General features: G+C 54.6%; 7 protein-coding genes across 7 annotated transcripts; 5 read left to right on the top strand and 2 right to left on the bottom strand.

The window, feature by feature from the left end:
• Positions 1 to 250: 250 nt before the first annotated feature.
• Positions 251 to 1,693, top strand: AYL99_04090 (O-acetylhomoserine (thiol)-lyase; the record flags this gene model as incomplete). Its single annotated transcript, XM_018835604.1, has 2 exons — positions 251 to 1,371; positions 1,429 to 1,693. 2 exons carry the CDS (start codon positions 251 to 253, stop codon positions 1,691 to 1,693), a joined length of 1,386 nt encoding a protein of 461 aa, XP_018695254.1.
• A 1,309-nt stretch (positions 1,694 to 3,002) lies between these two features.
• AYL99_04089 (hypothetical protein) lies at positions 3,003 to 5,147 on the top strand (the record flags this gene model as incomplete). The annotated part of the gene is made up of 1 exon (XM_018835603.1): positions 3,003 to 5,147. The coding sequence occupies one exon, from the start codon at positions 3,003 to 3,005 to the stop codon at positions 5,145 to 5,147; it is 2,145 nt and encodes a 714-aa protein (XP_018695253.1).
• An 884-nt stretch (positions 5,148 to 6,031) lies between these two features.
• AYL99_04088 (hypothetical protein) lies at positions 6,032 to 8,107 on the bottom strand (the record flags this gene model as incomplete). The annotated part of the gene is made up of 1 exon (XM_018835602.1): positions 6,032 to 8,107. One exon carries the CDS (start codon positions 8,105 to 8,107, stop codon positions 6,032 to 6,034), a length of 2,076 nt encoding a protein of 691 aa, XP_018695252.1.
• A 2,710-nt stretch (positions 8,108 to 10,817) lies between these two features.
• AYL99_04087 (hypothetical protein) lies at positions 10,818 to 12,477 on the top strand (the record flags this gene model as incomplete). Its single annotated transcript, XM_018835601.1, has 12 exons — positions 10,818 to 10,868; positions 10,935 to 10,982; positions 11,035 to 11,128; positions 11,177 to 11,199; positions 11,270 to 11,288; positions 11,350 to 11,478; positions 11,540 to 11,562; positions 11,618 to 11,655; positions 11,704 to 11,841; positions 11,904 to 12,169; positions 12,228 to 12,384; positions 12,447 to 12,477. The coding sequence occupies 12 exons, from the start codon at positions 10,818 to 10,820 to the stop codon at positions 12,475 to 12,477; spliced, it is 1,017 nt and encodes a 338-aa protein (XP_018695251.1).
• A 631-nt stretch (positions 12,478 to 13,108) lies between these two features.
• Positions 13,109 to 17,348, top strand: AYL99_04086 (hypothetical protein; the record flags this gene model as incomplete). Its single annotated transcript, XM_018835600.1, has 7 exons — positions 13,109 to 13,304; positions 13,370 to 13,560; positions 13,620 to 14,585; positions 14,648 to 14,711; positions 15,535 to 16,141; positions 16,190 to 17,255; positions 17,316 to 17,348. The coding sequence occupies 7 exons, from the start codon at positions 13,109 to 13,111 to the stop codon at positions 17,346 to 17,348; spliced, it is 3,123 nt and encodes a 1,040-aa protein (XP_018695250.1).
• A 716-nt stretch (positions 17,349 to 18,064) lies between these two features.
• Positions 18,065 to 19,909, top strand: AYL99_04085 (hypothetical protein; the record flags this gene model as incomplete). The annotated part of the gene is made up of 1 exon (XM_018835599.1): positions 18,065 to 19,909. One exon carries the CDS (start codon positions 18,065 to 18,067, stop codon positions 19,907 to 19,909), a length of 1,845 nt encoding a protein of 614 aa, XP_018695249.1.
• Positions 19,910 to 20,399: 490 nt separating this feature from the next.
• Positions 20,400 to 21,209, bottom strand: AYL99_04084 (hypothetical protein; the record flags this gene model as incomplete). The annotated part of the gene is made up of 1 exon (XM_018835598.1): positions 20,400 to 21,209. One exon carries the CDS (start codon positions 21,207 to 21,209, stop codon positions 20,400 to 20,402), a length of 810 nt encoding a protein of 269 aa, XP_018695248.1.
• Between the last annotated feature and the right edge of the window lie 2,108 nt (positions 21,210 to 23,317).

Below are 23,317 nucleotides of genomic sequence, written 5' to 3'. Positions count from 1 at the left end.
GCCCTGGCCCTTGACCCGAGACTCAATATAGAGAGGTACTTGACTGCTCCTTGTGCCCACCCTGTTTTCCACTCTCTTTCTCTCTACCACCCCTTGACCCAAGTACATATAACCTTGTCCTAGCAATTCAGCCCCTTCTGCGGCGCCTGACCCCTCACTGCCTGGTGACTGGCTAGCTACAACCAGTCCTCCCTCCATCGCATTCTCTCTCCTCCCGGACGACGCTGTCGGAAGCTTCCTCTCCTTCAAGATGCCTTCGGACGACTGGGTTCAAAAATTCGAGACCCTTCAGGTCCACGCTGGCCACTCGCCAGACCCTGCCACCAATTCCCGCGCGGTGCCCATCTACCAGTCCACCTCGTTCACCTTCAATGACAGTGCTCACGGCGCCAGGCTCTTTGGCCTGAAAGAGTTTGGGAATATCTACAGCCGGATCATGAACCCTACCGTGGATGTCTTGGAGAAAAGAATTGCGGCCCTCGAAGGGGGCATTGCCGCCGTGGCTGCCTCGTCCGGCCAAGCCGCGCAGTTCATGACCATTGCGGCGCTGGCGCACGCGGGGGACAACATCGTCTCGACCTCCAACCTGTACGGCGGCACGTACAATCAGTTCAAGGTCATGTTCCCCCGCCTGGGCATCCAGACCAAGTTCTTGACCTCGGAAAAACCCGAAGACTTCGAGGCCGCCATCGACGACAAGACCAAAGCGGTGTATGTCGAGACCATTGGCAATCCTCGGTACAACGTCCCGGATTTTGAGGCGATTGCCAAGATCTGCACTGCCAAGGGGGTGCCTCTGGTTGTGGACAACACCTTTGGCGCCGGTGGGTACTTCTGCCAGCCGATCAAACATGGTGCACATATTGTTGTGCACAGTACGACCAAGTGGATTGGCGGCCATGGCACCTCCATTGGCGGCATCATTGTCGATTCCGGCAAGTTTGATTGGGCCGCCAACGCGAAAAGATTCCCTCAATTCAACGATCCGGCGCCCGGCTACCACGGCTTGAAATTTGTCGATACCTTTGGGCCGTTGGCCTTCCTCATTCGAGTGCGTGTGGAGATCCTGCGTGATCTCGGATCCTGCATGTCGCCCTTCAACGCCCAGCAGTTCATCCTGGGGGTGGAGACGCTGAGCCTGCGATGCGAGCGGATTGCGGAGAACGCGTTGAAGCTGGCCAAGTGGCTTGAGAAGCATCCGAATGTGGCGTGGGTGTCGTATCCGGGGTTGGAGAGCCATCCCTACCATCAACTCGCCACGAAATATCTTCCGCGCGGGTTCGGCGGCGTCATGTCGGTCGGGGTCAAGGGTGGCTCCGCCGCAGGTTCGCAGGTGGTGGACGGATTCAAGATCATTTCTAACCTGGCCAAGTAAGTGAAGTCCCTGGAGAGTTGGTCCACAGACTGGACCGCTGACGCGGCGGATAGTGTCGGAGATGCGAAGACGCTCGCCATTCATCCGTGGTCGACCACCCACGAACAACTAACCGAGCAGGAGCGCATCGACTCGGGCGTCACAGAAGACATGATTAGAATCAGTGTCGGGATCGAGCACATCGACGACATTATCCATGACTTTGAGCAAAGCTTTGCTGCCAGCGAGGCTGCCCGACCGGATGCGGAGGGCCACAAGGACAATGCAGCGGCTGGGGTGAAGCCGAGCGGTGATGCGACACTCAGTGGGGCTACCTGATCTTCCTGACTGACACCTTTGATCTTGTTTCGTTTTCAATGGAATGTTGCGATACAGCAAGAGGGATCCTGATGACGCATTGGATACAGGGCCGAATCTCTAGATCGATGTTGATTTGACCGAGAAGAAAGCGGATATAGGATACGACGGGCACGATACATGGGGGTAGGAGAGAGCTGGAGAGCTGGAGAGGTAGAGGGCTGAACAGCCACGGTGTGTGAGGCTGCGGACCAAGAGCTAGGAAGGGGAATTCGGGGCGCAGTGGTGGCAGCCAATCGGTGGAAGATGGATTTCCAACTCGATCTCAGGAATTTTCACATGCTTTTGTGCATTGTGTACCTCGTACTTCGTATTATTCGGCAATTCAAGTGGCCAGTCTTTTTGCCTACCCCATCACTCGTAATGTATGGCGTATGTACATACATGCGTCGCCCAGTATCTTTCCAGTGGCTTCACCGAGGCTCCTCGTGTCACCAAGGCCTGCATCCAGTAGCTACTGTATAAATATCCAACAAGGTATACTCATCTGGGTTACATGTCCGTGGTTTGGTCCACCTGCTCCGGAGGCTACCACTGCTCCTAGCACCCACTGGGGGCCCCTAGCCCTCCCCTGGCAATTGTCTGGCTAATAACTCGGGGATGCCGAGGCTTGGTTTGGCAACTCAGTCGCGTTGGTGGCGTGCCACATGATGATCAGTTCGCGACCAGGGCCCGAGAAGGGTAGCAGATGACATGGCATGGGTGATGGCATTCCAATTGCTGATTTCCGAGCATTCTGTTTTCCATTCTGTCCGTCGGTCTGACAAGAAAAGGGTACGAGGGTGAGTACGAGATCCCGTAGAAGTGATTCTGTCTGAACGCATCAGAAGGGTATTCTATCTCGACTCTTAAACATGGCGAAATCTCTAACTACATAGATATTGGCCCATCTCTAATAGCAGCTAAATGTGGACTTTGTGGTGGTGGAGTAAATATTACTTATTTATTAACCCTTACCTACAGTAGGCAACTTGCCGTCAGACAGACTTGTGCCGTTTCATTAATTCCCAACGTCGGTTCGCCAGGCACGCGCAGGTCAAGATCCTTCCTCCGTCAAGTCCAAGTCGTGGTCGTAATAGTGAACCGGCTTCCACCTTTTTTCTTGTGTAAGTTGTTCATTAAAAGACCGGCGAGACTTTTTCTTCCCATGCTTCAGTTTTTCCCTCTCTTTCTTCGAGACGTCGTGGTTGATTGATTGACCCTTTGGCACCTATCCCTACCTCCCTCGCCCTCGTCCTTGCTTTCATCGTCCGTCCCTCTACCCTTCGCCATGCCTCTTCTCTCGTCCAGGCCGCCCTACGCGCAAAAGGCCGACGAGTACTACCAACCGCCTCCCAAGGGCCAGCCATACTCCATCACCATCCCCGGCTCTGAGAAGCCCAACCGCACCCCGGTCTATCGCCATCACAAATGTCGCGATGGGATCCTCGAGACCCTCGACCCCTCCATCACTACGGCCCATGAAATGTTTGAGTATGCCGCGCAGAGGTTTCCTCACGCCCCGTGTCTAGGCTACCGTCCCTACGACTCGTCAAAACAGGCATACGGCCCGTACGAATGGCTCGACTATGAGACAGTCCGCAAGAGGAGGTCGGATTTTGGCGCGGGACTGGTCGAGTTGCACGCAAGAGAAGGGATCCAGGGCGCCAACTACGGCGTCGGACTGTGGTGCCAGAACAGGCCGGAATGGCAACTCACCGATCTGGCCTGCATGTCCCAGTCGCTGTACTCGGTCTCTCTATACGATACACTCGGTCCCGACGCGTCCGAATACATCATGCAGCACGCCGAACTGGCCTCGGTGGTTTGCTCTCTCCCACACGTCCCGACGCTCATCAAGCTGAAGCCGCGTCTTCCTCACCTCAAATTCCTGGTCGTGCTGGACCCTCTGGAACCGGGTCCCAACGAAAAGCCGGAACTGTCCAAGCAACAGCTCCTCAACGCCATGGCAGCAGATGTCGGACTCCACATCTTTTCCCTTGATGCGGTAGAGAAGCTGGGAGCATCTCTGGGGAAGCCCAACAACCCGCCCAAACCTTCAGATCCCATCACCATTAACTACACCTCCGGGACCACCGGACCACCGAAAGGTGTCCTCCTCACCCACGCCATGTGCGTAGCAGCCACGTCTTCCTCCCTCATCTCCATTTCAGTCAAGGAAAACAGCGTCGCCTTGAGTTATTTGCCCCTTGCGCACATTTACGGCCGCCTGCTGGAACACACTGCGTTCTGGGGTGGGTCTCGGATCGGCTACTTCCACGGCAACATTCTCGAACTCGTGGACGACATCAAACTCCTCCGTCCCACCAACTTCGCCTCGGTCCCGAGACTGCTGAATCGATTTGGTGGAGCCATCAAGGCCAACACCGTCGAGCAACCCGGCGTCAAGGGCGCATTGAGCCGCCATATTGTCCGGACGAAACTGGCCAACGCGAATCCGGCCCCCAAATCTGCCGGAGCCACGCCGCCAAACCCAACCTACCACCACGCCATCTACGACCGCATCTGGGGTCGCAAGGTCGCTTCGGCCCTGGGTCTTGACCGTGCAGTCACTATCGTCTCAGGCTCCGCACCCCTCGACCCTTCGTTGCAACAGTTCCTTCGCGTTGCGCTATCGTCCAGGGTCTATCAGGGATATGGTTTGACAGAGACGTACGCCATCGCGTTAACCCAGCCAGCTGACGACTTCACAGTCGGCAACTGTGGCGGTGTTGTTGCTTGTGCCGAAGCGTGTCTGATCTCGGTGCCCGACATGGAATACAGTGTTGAAGACAAGCCGTATCCACGTGGTGAGCTCTTGCTGCGAGGTGCCTCTGTATTCACAGGATACTACAAGAACCCCGAAGAAACAGCCAAAGCTTTTACCGAGGACGGCTGGTTCAAGACTGGTGACATCGCTAGTGTGGATGAGAGGGGCAGATTCAGCATCATCGATCGCCGCAAGAACGTCCTGAAGCTCGCGCAAGGCGAGTACATTTCGCCGGAGCGCATTGAAGGTGTGTACTTGTCCTCCTGCACGTACCTGGCTCAGGCATTCGTGCACGGCGACTCGTCACAGACGTCCCTTGTCGCGATCTTCGGTATCCAACCAGACGTGTTTGCCCCGTTCGCGTCCAAGATCCTCTCTCGTGAGATCTCACCCACCGATTACCCCGCGCTCCTCCGAGCATGCGAGGAGCCCAAGGTCAAAGAGGCCGTGCTCAAGGACCTGGACAAGTGCGGCCGCCGGAAGAAATTTGCAGGCTACGAGCGGGTCAAGAGCTTCAAGCTCATGCTCGAACCCTTTACGATCGAGAACGAGCTGCTGACCCCGACGCTTAAGCTGAAGAGGCCCGTCGCCGTCAAGCGGTTCCGGGCCCTGTTGGACGACTTGTACAAGGAGGACGCCGAGAGAACGCCCAAGGCCAAGTTGTAAAATTATCTAGACGGTGGGATGATGAATACCATATCCACACCCGCCATTGCGCCATGTGTCCTATGTACAAGTAGGTATTGGTGATGGGTATAGGTATATGTAGCCTCCTGCTACTGTATGTCGGCTGGCGGTATTCGATATGCGATCTGTCCCTGAGCGCAGAGCGTGTTTTGAGATAATAGACAAATATATAACTATATCGATATCCATATCCCTTTGACTTGTCTCTTAGCAGTGTCTCTGAACAAGTTTCCTGCGTTAGATGTGTACTCACTCGTATACATACAGCACACACACACACGCACACACACACACGCACACATATATATATGTATACATGTGTATGCTTGTATGTGTTTACCCTTGGAGGAGTGGTTGATTCATCATCCCCTCTCAGATAGCACAGCACAGCACAGCACAGCACAGCACGCATGTCGCGTCTGACTTGTCTCGTCTCGTCTCGTCTTCATCATAAATCATTTCCACATTGATACGTTAATCTTGCAGAGCACGGCACCAATGCTATATAGATATATAGATATCTCAGTCAGAGTCAGATCTACCTCGTACATCCCATCCATCCGTCGACCCAGGGCGACGACGAGGCGTGTCTTCGTTTCGTCCCCGTCCCATTCCATCCTCTTGTCTCGTCTCGTCTCGTCTCGTCTCCATCGTCCCCGTTCTCGTCTTCCCTCGGTGTGATTTCGTGCAGGTCGGCGTGTGTGTTCGCGGGTATATCTATATATCTATCCAATTCGAACCGTCGTGTCGTGGAGACTCACTGAGTCTCTTGGTCACCCACTCAGAGACTCCGTGGTATATGTGTAAGCACGAGCATGGCTCCGGATCCATTCACCCCTGCAGGGGTCTCTTTCGTAGCTGGGCTATAACTCCTCTGCGTCTTGTTTCTCTGCAGCGCCCGCCTCGTCAACAACATCGAACTTGCCCCCATAATTCCTCACCTCGGCGTCATCGTCCCCGACAACCATGTTCTTCGTCGTGCCGGCATCCGGCCCGTGCCACTGGCCGTGCTCGTCCCACAGTCCGACGCGCGAGTACAGCCCCGTCTGCGACCCGCTCATCCAGGCGAACCGGAAGAACTCGGGTTCCAGGGCGTCGTCCGTGTCGCCCCGTTCGTGCCGTCGTGGCAATGTAACGCTTTCTGGGTCCCAGAAGAGCTCCTCGTCCGTGTATCCGCGCCAGCGCTCGACGTCGTTGATCAAGATGCTCACCCCATCCACCCCGCTGTCTTTAGGTAAGGGTCCCCAGTTGAATGTGATGTTGGAGATGTCTGGCGCCACGACGGCCGTCACGTTGGGCGATTTCGCCCCCCACCATGACCCCGGCGAGCCGCTGCCGCCACCCGAGTTCGCTTCGCCCAACGCCGCGGGTGTTTGGATGATAGATGCGAAACCCCAGCGGGCGATCCCGTTCACAAACAGTCCCAGTAAAAGCCCCTGGTAGGCCAGACAGGCCCGGGTCTGCGTGAACGTTCCGGGCATGAACAGCATCGCCAAGATGTAGTGATGGATCCTCAGTCGGAGGTTGGGGAGCACGAGGAAGATGATCAGCGCCAGAGCCATGGCACCGTAGATGGCGAGGTATTTGGGCATGTTGCCCGAAATGCGGATAAAGTGAATTTGCGAAATGACAATGGCCAGGATGATGGTGACAATGAGCGCGAGGGCGAAGGGTGCGCCGGGTTGTGCCAGGTCGCGTGGCGTCAGTCGTTCTATGGGAATGAGCGGGGCGAATGTATAGTTGTTCAACGCGCCGATGAAACAGAATCCCAGGTAGAGCACTGTTTTCTCGACCTGAGCAGTCAAGCCGCGTAGCAGCGGCAGAGCGGCGACGCGATAGAGGATGACGACGATAAACGCCGCGGGAAGAAGACGTTCCACGAGTTTGCTGATGGCCTCATAGAAGTTGGCGGTATTGGGTGGATCTGAGACCAGACCGACGTGCAAAAACATGATCACAAAGGTGCTGAAGAAGAAGACGGCGGGGGATGTGGTGAAGACAGAGAGGACAACCAGTGCGACGGCCGTCACCACAAAAAGAGGCCATCGCGAATCTGTCGGACAGGTGGCCTGGGTGGGCGAGAGGTGTTGGAAGGTGAAGGCTCGGGGAAACGTCCCTACGAAGCTCGTACTTTCAATCCCATTAGCCTTGGTGGATGGGAAGTTGGTGTGAGACCCGATGAGTGTGGCTACTCCGCAACCGCCTTTGCCCTCCGTCACGATGCCAGCATGGATGGCCGCCTGGCAGATGAAACTGTCGGCTCGGTAGACTGGCATGGAGTCGGGTTCGCCCGGTTTGGGGCCACCGACGACCAACCCTTGATATCGCAACGATTGATTCCCGACCATATGTTCTTCGAGCAGATGAGTGCCCATGCAGTTCGCGGGACAGCGGAAGGTCAAATGCGCCGAAGAGAAAGGCCGACACATGTTCCCGTTCAATCCGCATCCGTTGCCTTCGTTCCAAAAGCTCGCGCCGCACCACAGGTTGCTGGGCTTGCCGTATCCCTTGATGAATCCAGAGGTTGAGTGACTTTTGAGCATGAGCGACCAGGTTAAAAACCAGCACACGTATAGCCCCACGAGAAGGATGACTCGCTGCTTTTTCTTCGGCGCATATTTATCCAGCAGCCTAATCGGTGCTTGCTGAATCTTGGGGTATATTGGCTCTATCTTGAGGACACGGGGCGGAACTGGACCCTTGACCCATGTTGCGACGGTCCTGCCTGCTTTGCGGAGAGGCAACGGCACCCATTTGAACTTGAAGGAACTGGCGGATTCCCGTAGCCACACCGGGAGCGGGAGCGCGGTCGTGGTCGGAGAATCGGGGGTCGATTGGATGTGCAACTCTGGACTCTGGGCACCGGTTGCCGTCTCTTCGTCCGTCAGGGGAAGGGTCTCAGAGGCAGGATCGTCGTCGTGGTCGCGATATTGAACCATATCGGACGAGAGGGGGGAGGACAGGGTCTGGGAGGGGGTGGAGGAGAAGAAACAGGAAACCGATACCGCAGCAACTATCCAAAAGAAAACATCGAGGGAGAAGGGCAGAAGCAGTGCACCAGAAAGCAAATCAGCAGACACGCAAACAAACCAATGCTAAGAATAATAAGTGAAACGTGTGACTCGAGGACGAGGAGCGAATGGAGTGAGTTGGATGCGCGACTGTTGCTGTTGCTGATGCTGACACAGAGACCGGCAGAAAAACACACCGCCAACATCGTTGGTCTTATTACAACACATCAATATAATTATACCAAGCTGCCACGCTACTTGAGACCACACAGGTTGTAATTCTTTGTTGAGCTCAAGCTTGCCTCGTACCTCATTGTCAATTACCATTGGGCCTCCGTCGTCACTCTAGTGCAGTTTCGACAGACTTTCGCCTGCTCTTCACTGTGGGAGCTGACGAGGCTGGCGGGCCAGAGCATGACCGGAAGCTGCGGCTGCCATGGGCACCTTGGGACCGAGCTATCCGATGCCTCTGTGGTTGAATATTCTCCTTGAGGATCGGTGAGACTTGTTGGCATCCCTGCCTTCTCGCCTCTCGGAGATCATTGGCACATTTATATACCAGGATTACCGGCACGGCACCAACGACCTGGCTCCTAATATATTCTCTTTGCCTCTATACGTGACTTGCCAACTAGGATCGACTCAGTGAACCTTTCGGTGTGGATTTGGCCTTCAACTCGTCTTGTTGTGCTTGATTCAGGTGTCAACCGATCCACGTCCGGTGGGCGATGGCTTCAGGCTCCCGACTGGTAGAGCATCTGAGGGATTTCTTTCATGAGAATTGAATGCCGGCTGGGTCGATCAGCAATGCTTCGCTTCGCCGCGCTGGCTCAGCAGCCAGTCCAGAATCACGAAGCAGGTCTGGGTGAAATCTCTTCCATTGCCATTCAATACCAAGGCACCCCGCTCTGCGTCCATTGAAAGAATGGCCCCGTCATCGCAGCAACAACCTATTTTGGGAGCTGACTAGCTCGCAGTTCCCAGGCGTAGTAATTCGGGCCACACGAAATAAACAGGTCACTCGGGAAGCAAGCGACTATCCTCGTGATTTCGTTGTCTGCGGCTTGCCGAGCCTCCTTTCTGATCTCTCCTCTTGTGCAGCAGGCGGCTGTGACGGATCTGAGGCCGCATTTTCAATGGAACGCTTAGCTGGAGTTCTGCCTGTCTCGCGATGATGACAGGGATCCCACTGTTCACGACCTATGTCGTCGTCCACTCGTTATCAGAAAAGGGTAAGGGACGTCCAGAGGGCGATGCAGGGACGGAAGACACAGCCTCAGAGAAGAGCCACGAGAATTACCAGCAGAGGATATATGGGTGAGGGAGAGAAGCGGCGATGGTCAAGACAGACAACGACACGTGGAGGGCCGCAGCTGGGCCTCATCGTAGGTGTGAGTCTTATTGGGCGGGCAACATGGAATTCCGCCAGTCTTGCATGCTTCTCATTTCAGAGTGAGAACGAGGTGTGTCGATGAGGGAAGTAGCAGAAGAAGCAAAAGCAGAAGAAGAAGTCATATTTCCGTCTGCTCGTGCATTTAGGCGAGACGCGAAACCCCCCACGCTCGCCTTAGAGAAATAAATGGCACCGTCTGACACAACAATACCCCGGTAATTGATGGTGAATCCCCTCCACCCTCTTCTCGTCAGACAAGCTCGCTTATATAGATATGTATTTCCGGGGTTGGCTCGCCGCCAAGGTGCATGTGGTCGAGAAAGGCGCGTCCCACCATTCAAGAGCACGGCACATCCCACCGTGAATCCACCTTGAACCTCTCGCTTTATCGAATGGCCTGCAGCAACAACGGTCGTGTTCGCACACTTCAAGCCACGATTCAAATCCGTCTGCAGCCCCCGCTGATCGGCCACAATGGGCCTAGAACGCCGTCCGACTGCAAGCAACTTGCAGATATCGCCTTGGCCATGCCACGAGGACGCTCTTCTCCTACGTAATATCCCACCTGCGGCCTTCAATACGTCGTCGGCAGATGTTGATATTGACGTGGTTTTGTGACACAGCCCGAATCACATCCGAAAGGGGCGTCGTGCAGAGACGAGTCGTCGCATGCATTTGCAACCCTGAAAGGATCTTCTCCAGTAACTTGCCGCAAACTGCACCGCATTGTCAGCAAGAGGGCAAAAGACCTTGCATATCATGTCCGATGCAACACAGAAAAACACCTAAGTAGAAAATGCATGAGACAGTCCAAACTCAATCAGAATAACATGCTTATCGATCGACGGCCCTGGGAGAATGTTTAGGTCAGGGGGGACCTTGATCCCATCGCCAATGTATCTTGTGTCACCAACTAGGCCACATGGCACGATATCAAATCAGAATGGTCGGTGTTGTACCATGCTGTGACAGGCGGGGGAATACGACGACACAGTCGGCCAGCAAATCCTCCTTCATCCCACGTTGCACCAGGGTCTTCTGGAGAGAAAAGGGAACAAGCAGACAAGGGTCCACAATGGATTACACGACTGGGACAGACTCGGATCTGTGATTTGCAAAGAGTCTCAGAGTATATCTCGAAGCAAACAATGCGAGTCTCTTCAAATTGAGCCGACAGACACGTCTTCCCAGGGAAGCCTCCCTCGTCTCTGCTCAATTGGCATCCTCTACGACCTGCCCTGCCTCATGTCACTACCAGAAGAACATGATCCTGCCCCAAACCCGGATTTTGAGCCAGTAGGATTGATCACGGCCTGTGCCTTTCTACGTAGCTCGGGTCGATGGCTGATACTGCTAACCCAGGATGAAACCCAAGACGCTGCGGAAGACGTCGACTCGGCTCTTGGAGATGTGAGCTTTTCGTCGTCTCGAAAGCACGCCTACAAGCTGATATTTTACGCAGGACGATGACCTGCTGTCCACGTCATCTCTGACATCAAGCGTCTTCGATTACATTCAGGAACACGGGAGAACTTATAACGCCTACGGCGAGCGAAGTATTACGTCGTTGCAGCATTCCCGAATCTGGGACTAATTCTCTACAGCCTATGTCTTGCCCAATGATGAGGTATCGATGTTGGACCCATTATCCCTCCCGCAAGTGGAAGACGAGTTTACTGATGTCGTTGCCCTGACAGATGGAGCTAGATCGACTAGGTAGAGTATCTGGTTCCCGCTCCCTTATTTTCCCTGATCCACTGACCGTAGCTTTGGCCAGACCTGCAACATCATCTTTTAAAGATGACCTTTAACGACCGCTTGTCGACCTGTGGCGTGGAGAAGAGAAGGGAATTGCACCATGTGCTAGACATCGGTACTGGAACGGGCATCTGGTCGGTTGAATTCGGTAAGAGGGGAAAGGCATCTTCCGAGTCTGAAGTGATGGGTGACTGACGTGGCTGTCGAAGGTGATCTTCATCCGGAAGCAATCGTGAGTTGTCGCTGCCGCCATGGCTTCCACGCGGATGACAGTTGACAGAACAAAGGTGCTCGGAGTGGATGTCAGCCCTGTGCAACCCATATAGTGAGTCTAATCAGACTCCCATCATCCCTTTGCTCATTTGGTAAGTAGTGTTCCCCCTAACGTTAGGTTTGAAGTCATGGATGTCGGACAGCAATGGGTTTTCAGCTATCAATTCGATTTCATCTTCAGCCGGTTCATGACGGGGGCTATTGCAGACTGGCGGCAGTTCATCCAGCAAAGCTACGAGTAAGGGGCTCATGTCACCCCATGCGATTGACGACGGTGGTTCGTGCTGATGTGTTGCATAGAAACCTTGCTCCAGGCGCAATGCTCGAGGTCCAAGATATATCGTTCCACCTGGGGTGTGACGATGGAACCCTTCCGCCGGATTCTGCACTGGCCAAATGGGCAGCTTATATGCTTGAAGCCAGTAGGCAGCTGGGGTGTCCGCTTGATAGTGTCGAGTCCGTGAGGGAAATCATGATCGAGACGGGCTTCGTCGACGTTGTGGAAACGCCTTACATGTGGCCAATGAGCCCCTGGAAGAAGAAAGATCCCACGTTGAAGACGATCGGTAAGCTTGCATCGATCTGGGCCGGAATGGAACATGCTCACCAACCGGAATACGCTAGGAGTCTGGACTTATCACAATTTCACGGCATCTCTGTCAGGCATCAGTCTGGCCCTTTTTACACGAGGTTTAGGCTGGACGACCGAGGAGCTGGAGGCATTTTTGATCGACGTCCGAAAAGACATGAGGAACACGAGGTATCATGCGTTCTGGCCCATGTGAGCAACCCATCCCAATTGCGGATCTGTGTCATGGGCGTAGCTGACGGGTGAAACCTCAGATATACCATCAGTGGGACAAAGCCTGGATAGCGGGTTGTAGACCGGCAGATGCGACGGCTGTAAGCGAGTTGGGGAACGGGCGGGCTAGCTGTGGCTTTGGACGTAGGAATACTCCATAATAGTGAGTCGCTGTCGGCCAGATCAGTCTTGCAGTGGCCAGGGGAACAACGGAGGTGCAGGTCAGGGAAACAAAAAGGGCCAGACCCCGTCAAATCGAGATTCACTAAGCTCTGCCTAGTAGCCCCTGTCCCGAGGCCCGCTCCCTCCCCGGTTGGTGCCCGTGTTGTAGTCAAGGGCTGTTGCACCCGCAGGAACCAATAACACCAATACGACTGCGCCCTCACCGTCACTTCAACGTCTGCTACCGACCACACTAGTGCAACACGCCCGTTTGGTAACCCCCCCCCGGTTGACATCTGCTGTACAACATCTTCCCCCAGACGTGGCTGTCAGTCCTTCCTTATCTCGTGCCTTTCTCTCACATTGGGATCCACCCGAGGCACACCGGCACCGTTGCCCATCACAGAGCTCTCCCGCAAAAAAGGGCAAATACGTACCATGCGAGATCTGATCTGAAACTCACCCACCCCCCGCCCGCCCGGTGAACACAAAGTCGGACATCACATTTATCTCCTTGTCCTCCCCCAAAAGGGAAGCAAACATGCTCGCCCTCGCCTACCTTGGTGTTGGGATTGGGGTCTACGTGGTCTACTCCCTTGCAAAGACCTTCTACGACTGGTACCGTCTGCGACACATTCCGGGTCCCTTCTCTGCCGGTTTCTCCAAAGGATGGCTCCTCAAACACACCTGGGATGGTTCCATGTACATCGAGTCTGCGCAACAATGCTTCAAATACGGTACCACCCCCTGCTCCGAGGTGTACCGCCAACCTCATTTCCCGAGCTGACACGCAGCTTTCTAGGTCCTCTGGTTCGCATCGGACCGAACGACCTCATCACATCTGATCCCGAGATCCTCAAGACAATGGGTGCGGCGAGATCTCCGTACCGTAGGTCTGACTGGTATGATGCCCTGCGAGTCGATCGCGATAACATCCTCTCCGAGCGAAATGAGGAGAGACATGCCATGCTTCGTGCCAAAATGGCCCCTGGGGTATTTGAGCAGACACTGTGTTCCAATGTCTGCGCGTGGGATGCTGACGCTGTCGCTAGTATGCTGGTAAGGAAAACCCTACCCTCGAGCAGTCAATCGACGATTGTATCGCAAAACTTGTCGACCTTATCGAACGCAACTATATCTCCACCCCGGAAGAATTTAGACCCATGGACTTCGCGCGCAAGGCGCAATATTTGACACTGGACATTCTGTCTGCCATTGCCTTTGGAGGAGCATTCGGATTTCTCGACAAGGACGAGGATGTGTTCCACTATATCCAGACCACCGAAAGCACCATTCCGGCCATGATCCTGTGTGCCGCGTTTCCAGGCTTGTCCAAGGTCTTCCAGTCGCCCCTCATGAAGTTCTTGATGCCGAAGGACACGGATGCATATGGTCTGGGCAAGATCATGGGAGTGGCAAAGGGAGTGGTCGCCGAAAGATTCCAACCCGAATCAAAACCACGTATGGACATGTTGGGGTCTTTTCTTCGACATGGCCTCTCACGCGAAGACGCCGAAACTGAGACCATGGTCCAGATCCTCGCCGGCAGCGACACCACAGCGTCAGCGATACGTGCGACGATGCTTCATATTCTCACGAATCCACCGGTTCTGGCAAAACTGTTGGCTGAGCTCTCGTCTTCCCACATATCCGATCCCATCCAGGACGCCGAAGCCCGCAAGTTGCCGTACCTCCAAGCCGTGATCAAAGAAGGCTTACGCATTCACCCGCCCGTTACAGGGCTCCAGTCGAAATGCGTGCCGCCGGGGGGGGACACCCTCCATGGATATTATGTCCCAGGAGGAACGAAGATCGGATCCTGTGCATTCGGACTGTTCCTCGACGAAGGGTTGTGGGGGCCTGATGCTAAGGTATTCCGGCCCGAGCGATTCCTGGAAGGCACGCCCGAGGAGATCAAGCGCAAGGAGGCCAACGTCGACATGGTGTTTGGCTATGGGAGATCGTCGTGTCTCGGGAAGAGCATTGCGTTCATCGAGCTCAACAAGGTGTTCGCACAGGTAAGTTGGGTGGCACCGTTGCTTTTCAGCCCCCAAAATTCTAACCTATTTCTCTGCCACAGCTGCTTCGAAAGTTCGAGTTCACCATTGTCGACCCACAGCACCCGTGGAAATCCTTTAGTGCAGGTGTCTTCATTGTGAGCGACATGTGGATGAGGGTGACCAAGAGAGAACCACCAATTTGAGCTTGCATCCCCCAAGCCACTGCACCCGCCCCAATGGACATGACATCCAGAACATAATGACACAGGGTTATGCTAATGATGGAAAATTGGGAGTTGATGGAATCAACGTGCACATACTCACTAGCGGTCTCCCCAGAACGGTAGCAGGACCCCAACAGACCTCCTCCTGAGAGGTTGAGACCTTCCTGCGTGTTTCTCACGGTGCTGGCCACGACATCATCTAGATCACCAAAAGTTGCAACAGGGCGTCGGAAGCTTGAAGCTCCGAGTGAGAGCTGACTAATAAGAGCACTAGCCTCACAGTTGGGTGACAGCAGCAGGCACTGGCGGAACGCGCCTTCCGGTGGTCTAGGGACGTACTTCCTTATCGCTATTATCATCGGAGTCGGCAGTCGGTCGAGCCATGCCATTGTGAAATAGTCATCGATCAATGCAAAATGGACATTCCTGATTACATGCCTCTGCTTCCTGAAGTTTCTTGTTACTCTTGGACATTCAGGATATTCTCCAGTGACTTACGTTGCTTAGATTTCAATCGTTCTGTCAACTCCACAACCCCAACAGTACCACAGCCATGGCGACCATTACCGACAAGCCTGCACCCAAGGATCTGTCCCATCTGTACTCGCGGGTGACCAAACAGCGGGTTGCCAGCAAGATGAAAGCTTTCTATAAATACTTTGCGATTCCGGGGATCGGAAACCTTGCTGGAGGCATGTTGTTGCGCTTTGACCCAGGGGTTGTCGCTGGCTAACGGTCGCCAGGCCTTCCAAACCCAGGATACTTTCCGTATGACACGTTGGAAGCATCAACGGCGCTTCCCGACCGATTCAAGCCCACGCCCAACAAGCCTGTCGATCCCCCAGCCTCCGCAGCTGCAAAGCCATCTCTATCAGAAGCTCCGACGGCCTCGCGGGTCCTTGTGCCTCACGATTCAGCTGAACCGAACCTCCTGCGCAAGATCGATTTGACCACTGCCCTGCAATATGGTACCGCCCAAGGATATCCTCCCCTCTACAGTTTTATACGAGCCTTTACGCAGAGGCATCTTCATCCCAATGTGCCTTATAAGGACGGACCGGAGGTGATTTTGACGTGTGGCTCGACCGATGGCTTTTCGAAAGCGATTGAATGCTTCAGCAACATCTGGGACGAGGAAAGAGATTGGATCCGAGAACGGGAGGGTATACTTTGCGAAGAGTTTGCATATATGAATGCCATCCAAGCTGCCAAACCCCGTGGGCTCAATGTGGTCCCGGTGACCATCGACGACGAAGGGATGACGGCTTATGGAAAAGGCGGGCTGGAAGACGTCCTTGTGAGCTGGGACAAGAACAAGGGTAAGAGACCACATTTGATGTATACTGTAACGTGAGTGACCTCCTGATCACCGTGAAAGAAGGGCACTAACAAGAGCAGGATGGGCCAGAATCCAACCTCTGGACTACTGTCGTTGAAAAGGCGCAAGGAAATTTATGCCCTGTGTCAAAAATACGACATCATCATTATCGAAGATGACCCGTACTGGTACTTGCAATATCCCTCCGCAAACGAGATGTCCATGAAGACTCGGGGTAAACCTGTGTCGGAGAACTTCCCGTCGGACAGCTCTTACAATTACAACACGGCCTCCGGGGGCAAATCCGGCGGGTTTCCGTTCTTGGATAGCCTTGTCCCTTCATACCTCTCCGTCGACGTCGATGGGAGAGTCGTGCGACTGGACACTTTCAGCAAGACGGTTGCTCCGGGCTGCCGGTTAGGCTGGATCACAGCTCAGCCGGACGTGGTGGACAGGATCCTGCGTATCACCGAGACGAGCACTCAGCAACCTAGCGGATTTGTTCAGAGCATGATCGCGGAACTCATCATTGGACCCTCGGCAGACGGTGATCCCGGCAAGGGAGGCAGCAAAGACGGCAGTGGATGGAAGGCGGACGGCTGGGTTCGATGGCTCGAGGGGTTACGGGGCAACTATGAACGACGGATGCAGGTCATGGCGTCGACGCTCGAGGAGGGAAAATACTTGATTCAAGATTCGAAGCCAAAATCCAACGTCTTTGCACCCGACGACATGGAATACGAGGTGGTGCACAAGACGCAGATGTACGACTTTGACTACCCAATGGCTGGCATGTTCCTCTGGCTGCATGCACGGTTCGAGACCCACCCTCTCTTCAATGAGGTCGACCATGCACGACTTTCTCAGGCGCTTTGGATTTTGTTTACTACCGACCCGTACCTCGTCTTACTTTCTCCGGGAACCATGTTCTGCCCCACGCCCGAGATCATGAAAGAGAAAGGGTGGCAATATTTCAGACTCTGCTTTGCCGCGGTGGATGAGGATGTCGTCCAGAAGCACACGGAAAACATCGTGGCCGCTTTCCGACACTTCTGGACCATTGACGACGTGAAGGTGATCGACAAGCTCCTGGAAGAGGACGACGATGCACAGGAGAGGTTTGCCCAGCTGGCGATTCAAAACCAGGTGAGTTCGCAGTCAATGTTGTCTTGTTCTCGGGAGGAGCCACTAACGAATCTCTGACAGGGGTCATTTGCTGTGAACCCGATTATGTGTTGATTGTATTGATGGACATGAGATGAGACGAAATGAGACGATGCTGGAATAAGCAAGGCTGTGCATGACGGAAATCTACAGGTGGTAGCTACCTCAGGATTTGGCGTAGAGAGCTAGCCATGTGCAATGAATGTATCAAGGTCAGGTTAGACAAGAGACTCCCGGGCTCCTCGTATTTCTCCGTCCTCATCCTCTCCAACTGCTTCCCCCTCGTGCTCATGTCCGGCCTTCCACCTTGCGTGTTGTGTCGTGTGCCCAGCCGCTATCCAAGGAGCTAGAACAACATCTTGCGTCCTGCTCGAGGTTTGTCCCGAAGTCAAGCTCTGAAGCAGGTCACTTGTTGGGCCCAGGCCTTCTTCAGGAATAGGTCACCCTCACTCAAAATGGCTATTGACCCGTGCCGGTTTCTGAAGATCGCCATCTCTCAGCCTGGCCAGCTGTGAGCCTACCGTGCTGACATGGCCCCTCCGTCTATCTTCTCCCGCATCGGGCAGGCCCATGCTACGGCAACCTGCAGTAGCACCTCGATGGGCTCACGTACCTGTTACCATGAACCCTGAGGTGCTACGAGGAAGAAGCTGGCACCGCTCTGCGGCTCCTGCACATCTGGTACCACCGTGTGATAAGACCCCAGCTACCGTCCTTTGCTTTCAAGATGATTTCTTCCTATCCTCGTGTAGCTATCATTGCTCGTTCTTGGGAAGTGATCCGAAGCTGCCATGTTGCTCACTCCATTACTTGTCCTCGCCACATTCCTAGAGCCTTCTTCCTCGTGTGTCGACCACGATTGGACATCCCCGGTCCTGGGAGGCTACGTCGACCATGGCTTGATGAGAAGACATGACCTCGCTAAACGCATCCAGCCAGCTGCTCTTCCCACCCCGCCACAACAGATCAAGGACTTGCATTGGGGCCAGATCAATTTCCTTCACACGACAGACACCCATGGCTGGCTCGCGGGCCATTTGCTGGATGACAATTACAGCGCCGACTATGGCGACTTTGCCGACTTTGTGCAGAAGATGAAGGCCAAAGCGGATGTGCTGGGTGTCGACCTCCTCCTCATCGACTCGGGGGATTTGCACGACGGCACCGGCTTTGGAGACGCCACAACACCCAATGGAGAGCTCACGCTGCCCGTTTTCAAGAGACTCCCGTACGATTTGTTGTCGATTGGCAACCATGAGCTTTATACGACCCCGATTGCCAATGACACATTCCACAACTTTGCTCCGAACTGGGGCGGCCGCTACATCACCTCCAACGTCGAGTTCAATCTCACTGGGACTCCCACCCCCTTTTCCAACCGCTATGCCTATTGGGAGACAAAGATGGGCATCCGCATGATGGCCTTTGCATTTATTTTCAATTTCACCGGTAACAGTAATGCAACGATTGTGACTCCGGTCGGTGACGCGGTCAAACAATCTTGGTTCCAGCAACAGGTCCAGAGGGCTGATGTTGACATGTTTCTGGTCGCAGGACACATCACTCTTCGCGACTCCACGGAATGGGGTCTGATCTACGCGGCTATCCGCCAACACCATCCTACCACCCCGATTCAGATCTTTGGTGGTCATCGACATGTGCGTGACGCCGTGGTCTTTGATGCGTCGGCGGTGGGCATTGCTTCGGGAAGATATTGCGAGACGGTGGGGTGGGTGTCTGTCAATGGCTTGCCCAGCCGTGTCACCAAAGCCAAATCGCCTATGGGAAATGCTACCCGGATCACCCAGAAACCCGCCAACTTCCCTGGGGTCAAGCCCAACCCAGATTCCACCTTATCCTACTCGAGACAATATCTGGACTTCAACCGGTACAGTTTTGAATTTCACACCGGCACTAATGAGCAGACGTTCAATTCCAGCTTGGGTGTGACGATCAGCAGGAACATCACCGCCGAAGTGGACAGTCTCCCAGCATTGACCAACAAGCTCGGCTGCTGCCCGAACAACTACTATCTGGACCGGTTCCCCCTCAGCTCCAACCAGAGTTTGTTCAACTACCTTACGAATGTCGTGTTTCCTGCCGTCGTGGTCGCTCCTAACCGAACCAACATGCCACGCATAATCCTGACCAACACTGGTGGCTTCCGCTATGATCTACTGAAGGGGCCCTTTACGATCGACAATGCATATCAGACGAATCCGTACACCAACTATTGGCTATACATGACGGCCCCCTGGTCCTCAGCGAAGAACTTGCTCTCGAACATGCAGACCGACAAAGTCTACAAACGCGACCCCGTTCCCGTCAACGCTACGACCTTGGTCAAAACAACAGGATATGTGACCAAGGACGATCTCGGCACCGACGGGGACAATATCATCCACATCAACCAGGGCGTTGCCTCCACCCCCCACTACGTGCAAGCCAATGTCAGTGTCGGAACCAACACGTCGGACACGACGTTGGTAGATGTATATGTAACGAGTTTCTTCTCGGCCGCAGCAGCGAAGTACCTGAGTGGCAACACCACTGATTGGGTCAGTGCGGATGGAACTTTTTCGAGTTTTGACACATTGCCTCGAATGGCACAATTACATTGGAACAAGGATTGTTGAGAACAATATCTGATTTGAACGATTGCAGACAAGTTGGCAGCTGTGTGAGAGGGCAAACAGGAGAGTTGGGAAGAGTACAGCAAAATCATAATGGACAATCCGCGGCTGTTATTAACCACACGTAAAGGATCTATGTGTAGACAGATATATATAAATTCAAAAAACACGCAACCCGCACAAAAGAAGGTCCTTCACTTCGTCTCGCCCTGAGTTTTCGGTAGGCTGGGCTGATACCGGCTTTCATTTTTCCAGGTGGCCTAGTTCCCCTGGATCGATCAGGGAAAGAGGATATACATATGTGCCGCCGTCCATTTGTCCCAACGGTGTCTGTCGGACTCTGATCTTCTTTTGCCCGCTCCATCCATCGTGATCCCGATCGCACGGCCAAGCCCCATTGATTAACCCAAAGCCCTCTCAAGCCAATAACAAGGTTGCCCAGGGGCGAGTTGTCGTGTATGTGTGTGTATGTTGTGGCCGGTCCACTGATAACTTAGTGCAAGCGACGGGCTTGGGACGGGGGCACACAGGTGCCGCCGATCTCGGTGGTCCAGAGGCCGGAGTTGAACTCGGAGAAGACGCTCTGGATCTGCCAGCCGTTCTCGGTCTGGGTGGGGTTCTCGGTGTAGAGGATGTTGATGCCCTTGACGGGGCTGGCAGTGCCGAGGATGGCTTCCCAGCGGAAGGCGATGACAGTGCAGGTGATGGCGTCGATGTTGAGCAGCTCGAAGCCGATGGCGGGCTGCGTGCCCTGGCCCAGCTCGAACGCCAGCTTGCTCGGGAACGTCACGCTGCCCAGTGGGTTGCCGGCCAGGAAGTTGATCGAGTCTGACGTGTCGGTGAAGTCGTCGGCCAGCAGGGCCTCGGCCGTCGCGTTCGTGTACGCCGTCAGCAAGGATGCAAATCCGTTCACCACACTGGTCGCCGCCGCGCTGCTCAGGCACGTCACGGTGCCCTTGACCACGCTGGTCGTGGTGGTCGCGGCGGTGGTGGTCGAGGCGCCGTGGCCGACGGTGGTGGTGGTGGACGGTCCGTGTTCGCCGAGCACTGCTGCTGCGGTGGTGGTTGTGGCCACAGGCGGACCTCCGGCGGTGGTCGACGCCCCATGACCGTCGTCGTGACCCGCGCTCGAGCTAGAGGGCGAAGAGGCCGGCTCGCTGGGCTTGGAAGGGGCGGTATGCGCCGGGGGGGGCGGCGGTGGGGGAGGACGGCCGTAGCCACCTCCTGGTCCTCCACGTTGAGGGCTGGCGAGGGCGACGCCGGCGAGGGCCGAGAAGGCGATGACGGTGCTGAAGAACTTCATTATGTATGAATTGTTGCTGTTGCTGTGTGATGGTAGTGGTAGCGGTGTTGTCGACTTGACTTAATGAGTGACTGTGGTCGGATGAGACTAACAGAAAAAAAAGAACGAATGCAATTGCGAATTGGTGAATCGAACCTGAAGAGAAAGACTGGCCAAGGAAAGATGTTGTCAGAGGGACCAGGGCTGGCTTAATATATGAACGGATGAAGAGGAGACCAGGTTGGGTGCATGTTACGGCGTCCGCCAGTCTTCTCTCGGTCACTTACCACCAGCCCAGACAAATCGAGACGAAACCACCAAAAAAAAGCCACGGCCAGCCACTCACCACTATTGGAAATATGCACGTGTGCACCGAAAGGGGGAAGAAGCCCATTGTCCCTCGGGTCAGCCATTATGCCCTCGCCGTGAGTCCGTGACGCCGTGGTGGAAATGAAATCCATCCTCGTGGAGATGCCGATTGTCAGTGGCATTTGGAAATTTGAACTCAGGGTTCAATTCAAATGCCCGGTCGACCGCCGCTGTTATTACGCAGGTGCAGTTCCTGCGGCTCCTGCTATTTGACTTACGTCGGAGAGGAATTTTGGATCCCCTTGGGGAATCGCTGGATGATGATCGGGACCCGGTTTTTGGCTGAGTACGGAATGTCATCAAACCCATGCTGGGTGATGACGGCCTCATCGCGGACGCGTAACAAGGGTTTGAGAGTGATGTGCAGCGGTGAAAACGTTTCTCACTGGGGGGGAGGGAAGGAAGCAGAGGAAAGAACAAGGGTGGATCGAAGAGGACCCAGGAGTATTGAAACGCCCACACGCCGTGCTACCTTTTCCTCGTATGATCATGCATGTTGTAGATCCCCTCAAAGGAAGGACCATGGCACTCTGGGCTGAAGCAGAAAAAGAGGGTGTCCAAACGAGGCGATAGGGTTTGCGTAAGCTTTTGCGGGCCTCCCTGGGCCCTTCTTCCATTTCCCTGGAGGATTATGTCAATACGAGGTACTGGACACCTTCATGGGCGAATTTCCAAGCAGGTAGGTGAAAACTGCCTCTTCCTGGAGCGTTCCCCCTTTTACTGCGTATGATCGAGGTGCGCCATTTCCCCATTGGGACGTTACCCCTGATTGTTTCTGGTAAGTGGATCCCCGGCACGTGGGTCCTGATTGGTGGGTTTTCACGTCAACTCACCACACAGAACGCCGCAGGGCGCGACGAGGCTGACGTCCGCTGCGGTGGAAATCACACTGGGCGCCGAAAGAACCTTATAAACGCTCGTCAGAATATCTCCATTCATTATTCGGAGGATTGATGGATGGATGGGGAGCGATCGGGGACACAACAGATTACTGTTGACTTCCGAGCGCGCCGGGTTGGAAAAGTTTCCAGAAAACTCAGACGCGAATTGAGCCGACGCATTTCTGTATTATGTACGGAGTATGTCCATCCTGTCTTCGCGTTCTGAACACACAGACAAAGAGAGAGAGAGTTTTGAACGCGCGTCCTTCGGGCAATAAAACATCATGCATGCAATATGAGGAGGAGTCTGAACATTGGGACGGAGCAAATATCCCATCCAGCCTCATCGTCGACGTCGGCATCCGGGAAATTACTGAGGATTGATCCTGTCTCTTACGGCGTAGAAGGGGGAACAGGCCAGCCAGCCCCGGATTGTTTGAAACGAAAGAGGCATCAGGGAAATACTTGGACAATACGGCCAGCGAAAAAAAAGGGTCTAGAATTGAATGGCCAACGTAGGGCAGGACAGGGCAGGAGGGACAAAACACAAGCGAGAAGTTCTGGCCCAAAGGCTTAATGGCGGAAGCCGGAAAGCACGCCACATGCGCTTCGTAGTAGTCTCACGGTTTAATGTCCGCGCCGACAAAACTCTCAATCCAATAATGCGAAAAATAAAAAGCCCGTCCACACGCCCCGATATTTGAAAGCCTCCAAATTCCCTTCTGGCGGAGGAAGAGACGCGCCCGCTTTCGCCCCATCGTCCTTCCCATTGCCCTTTACTGTCTGTGCCCTTCGTTACAGGCAATCGATGATCGAGAGGGCCCCAAGAAGGTCATGGGCGACGACCGGTGGTGTCAGTGGTGTCAGTAATCTCATTCC

Source organism: Fonsecaea erecta, assembly GCF_001651985.1.
Source record: "Fonsecaea erecta strain CBS 125763 chromosome Unknown Scaff3, whole genome shotgun sequence".
NCBI lineage: Eukaryota > Fungi > Ascomycota > Eurotiomycetes > Chaetothyriales > Herpotrichiellaceae > Fonsecaea > Fonsecaea erecta.
This window is presented reverse-complemented; position numbering and strand designations above follow the sequence as displayed.